This window comes from Loxodonta africana, chromosome 16, assembly GCF_030014295.1.
Source record: "Loxodonta africana isolate mLoxAfr1 chromosome 16, mLoxAfr1.hap2, whole genome shotgun sequence".
Taxonomy (NCBI): Eukaryota; Metazoa; Chordata; class Mammalia; order Proboscidea; family Elephantidae; genus Loxodonta; species Loxodonta africana.
In genome coordinates this window covers 68616682-68620536 of record NC_087357.1, presented here as the reverse complement: position 1 = coordinate 68620536, position 3855 = coordinate 68616682, and the positions used below count along the sequence as shown (strand labels likewise).

Here is a 3855-nt window from a genome sequence, read left to right as displayed (position 1 = left end):
ACTTTATGTATGTGTGTGTATGTAATTTATAACAAAATTGAAAATGCATAAGGTTCTGACTCAGCAATTAAACTTCTGGAAATGTATCCTACAGATACATCTGCACATGTCCAAAATGAGGCATCACAAAGTTTTTCATTGCAACGTTGTTTGTAAGAGCAAGAGATGCTGATATGGAAATTTGAGGTTTGTATTATCCAATATGATTGGATAATAAATTCGGTTTTAAATTATCCAATAACAAAAAGTACAGTATAAAATGTGGAATATACTTCCTTTTGTATAAGGGGGAAAATAAGAAAATATTTATATTAGTATTTGCTTATATGTGTGTAAAGAACCTCTGAGCATATTCACTAGAAATTAAAAAAACCTGGTACCTGCAGAGGTAAGTTGAAATGAAGTGAATGGAGAAGGGCAAGAACAAGATTATTCATTATAAATCTTTTTACATGGTTTTAATTTTTGCATCTTGGTGTATGTATTACCTAATTTAACAACTCAATGGAATTCTGTCAACTCACAAATTAGACACAGCTGAAGCAAGAATTGATGAATTGGAACAAAGATCTGGAAAAAATGAGAATGCAACACAAAGAGACAAAAAGTAGAAAATAAGAGCACCTAAGACACATGGAGGAGAAAATAAAAAGGTCTCTTACATTTCTAACTGGCATTCCAAACAGCAAAACCTGGAATGAGAGAGATGTAACATATGAAGGGATGCCAGCCCAGGCTTTTTCCAGAATGATGGAAGATGTGAATACTCAGATTCAGGAAGCACCACGGTTCCCAAGCAGAATAAATGAAAAAGAAATCCCCCTTTAGACAGGCACTTTGTAGTAAAATTTCAGAAGACCAAAAATTTTAAAGATCTTAAAAGCAACCGAAATAAAAGACTTTCTCTATAAAGGAATGACAATTAAACAGCAACCACAGTGGAAACCAAAAACAGTGAAATAATGTCAACGCGCTGAGAGATGTCAACCAGTTAGAACTGCGGTTTAAGAACAAGGGTGAAATAAACACATTTTCAGACAAACAGGAACGGAGAGCGTGTGTCATGAGGGAAGCTCACTCAAAGCACTTCGAAGGGAGTACTCTGAGGAAAAGGAAACTTATCCCCAAAGGAAGCTCCAATGAAAGAATGTTGAACAGAAAAGCTGGCAAATATGTGGACAAATATAAGCAAGCATTAGCTGTATCAAATGATAGTACTAATGACAAACTTGGGAGAATAAAAAATAAGGTAGAACTAAAATACTGGTCAAAAGTAACACTCAGAATGAGAAAGGGTGATTTTAGTTCGAAGTATTCTAAGGTCCTTGTATCCCAGGGAAGGAGAGCGGAAGTAAACCACTTTAGACCTTGTTAAGAATGCGTGGTAGGGCGCTCTGCTCTGTCCTATAAGGTTGCTATGAGTAGGAATCAACTCAAGGCAGTGGGTTTGGTTTTTTATACAAGATGAACTGATCAATTATTGCTTTGTAACATCACTCCTTGATTTAATATGGAATAAGAATTGAGAGATATTTTTGAATAAGTAACTTTTTAACTGAAAAAAAAAAAAAGAATGCCTGTTAACATTTTACAGGTAACACTAAACAATCAGAAATAAATGGTATAACATTCTCAATCAGTAGAGAAAAATGTAGTTTTTTGAAAGTTCAATCGATTTTTAAAAGGGTAAGAAAGGAGGGCACAAAGTTCAGAGAAAGTGGGACAGAGAGAGAACATACACTGTGACAGTGGAAGTAAACTCTAACAAAACAGTAATAAGAATCACTATTAGAACAATGGAATTACTCAGACTGGATGACAAAACAAAATCCAACTAAAGTCTGTGTGACAGAAACCCACCTAAAACGTAAGATCACAGAGAGTTCGAAAGTAAGAGAGAAGAAAATCTCAATGGTGAGTACTAATCAAAAGAAAGTTGGGAGAGCTCTGTTAATGTCAGACAAGGTAGCCATGAAGCAAAAATCATTATAAGGGATCTAAAAGGCCACTACCTAATGATAGAGTTCAATTCACCAGGAAGACAGGACAATATTAAACTTGTTTACTAAAACAGCCTCAAAATATATAAAGCAAAAATTGTCAGCTCAATAACTATAGGGAGAAATTGAACAACCTACCTTCATAGCATGACTTTAACATGTTTCTCTCAGTAATTACCACAACAAGACACCATAGATTTGAATATAGAATCCTTCACCTCAAATTAGTAAATACACACGCTTCTCAAGCACGTAAGAACATTCGCAAAAACTGAACATTTAATGGACCACAGAGGAAATGTCAACAAACGTCTAAGAATGAATGCTACATAGTCAGCATGTTCTGACTACCATGCAACTATGTCAGAGATCTATAACCAAGAAATAACGTTTGAAATTCCATACGCCTGCAATTTTTTAAAGCACGCTGTTAAATAACTGACAGGTCAAAGGTGAAATATTGAAATTTAGAAAATATTAAGAAACTAGACAATAACACTACATACCAAAACATAAGAGGCATGGTTTAAAAAATTCTAAGAGGAAAAAGTAGAGTCTTAAATGCTGCCATTAGAAAGGAAAAAGGGAAAAGGGAAGTGGAGTGACCGAGAGGTGATGAGAGAATGGAGAGAAAAGTGAGCAGAGTCTGTCTTGCTTCGGAACCCAATAGAATTCATTTTCTACAAGCACCTTGGGTGAAGACGCTAGGATCTGGTTCTGATGTTATACTTACTGGTGGTCAGTCAGTGTGGACTGGGACAGTTTCTGCATCAGAGATTTCCCGAGAAGCTGATGACATGGCAATGGAAAAAGAGAAATATATTGACGAACTGAGAAAAGCATTGGTGTCGGGAGCAGGGCCAGCTGACGCATACAAGTTTAATTTTTCTAAAGAGTCTTGTCATTTCTCCTTTGAGAAAAACCTGAAAAATGTTTCATTCAGGCTTGGTTCTTTCAACCTAGAGAAAGTTTCAAGCCCAGCTGAGGTCATTAGAGAACTTATTTCTGACTGCCCGGACACCATCGCAGAAAACCAAGCCAAAAACCAGCACCTGCAGAAAGAAAACGAAAGGCTTCTGAGAGATTGGAATGATGTTCAAACACGGTGTGTGAACAGCGTGATTGTATTTTAAAAACATTGAGTCCTCTTTCTATCATTGCAGGTTTAAATTTATAAATTTATAATGCAGGTAGACTACAGTATATTTAAAATAAACTCTGTCATTAATTATACCTTTACTTAATGTGATTAAACCAAATTATTGGTCACTGTTACACATTATGGAAACCCTGGTGACGTAGTGGTTAAGAGCTACAGCTGCTAACCAAAAGGTAGGAGTTTGAATCCACCAGGTGCTTCTTGGAAACCCTATAGGGTAGATCTACACTATCCCGTGGGGTTGCTATGAATCGGAATCGACTCGGTGGCAGTGGGTTTGGTAATTACACCTTATAGGAGCGCATTAATATTTTTAAGACATTAGCATTTGGTGACACAGGCAAACTTACACGCAATAAGGAGTAACTGGATATTGAGAATCATAGCCCATTAATCAAAATTTAGGTAGTGGCTATTTATAAGGTTTAATTCTGCTCGAGTGAAAGGATTAATAATGAATCAGAAAAATGATGTGACATAAGCACAGTCGATTCTTTATTTTTAATTTTGTTTTAATGATAGCTATATGATGTGTGTTTTGGCTCCTAATACAGAATTATTTTTCCCAATTGATTGAAAATTCATACTTCTAAACTTTCTTAAAACATGAAGTAATTGCTACTGGATAAGATATTTGGAAGTGTTTTATTCTCCTGGCTTTGCTTCTTATTTTTTAAATGCTGAAGAAGAGTCACT

At 35.6% G+C, this 3855-nt stretch overlaps 1 protein-coding gene across 1 annotated transcript; it reads left to right on the top strand.

Moving 5' to 3' along the window:
* The first annotated feature begins 306 nt into the window (after positions 1-306).
* LOC111750360 (DNA repair protein XRCC4-like) lies at positions 307-3194 on the top strand. The gene has a single exon (XM_064269105.1). It carries the CDS (start codon positions 2624-2626, stop codon positions 3131-3133), a length of 510 nt encoding a protein of 169 aa, XP_064125175.1. The 5' UTR covers positions 307-2623; the 3' UTR covers positions 3134-3194.
* The last annotated feature ends 661 nt before the right edge of the window (positions 3195-3855 follow it).

What these genes read in the sequence shown, in the direction of transcription:
- LOC111750360 (XM_064269105.1), top strand. Translation starts at nt 2,624, where the DNA reads ATGGAGAGAAAAGTGAGCAGAGTCTGTCTTGCTTCGGAACCCAATAGA.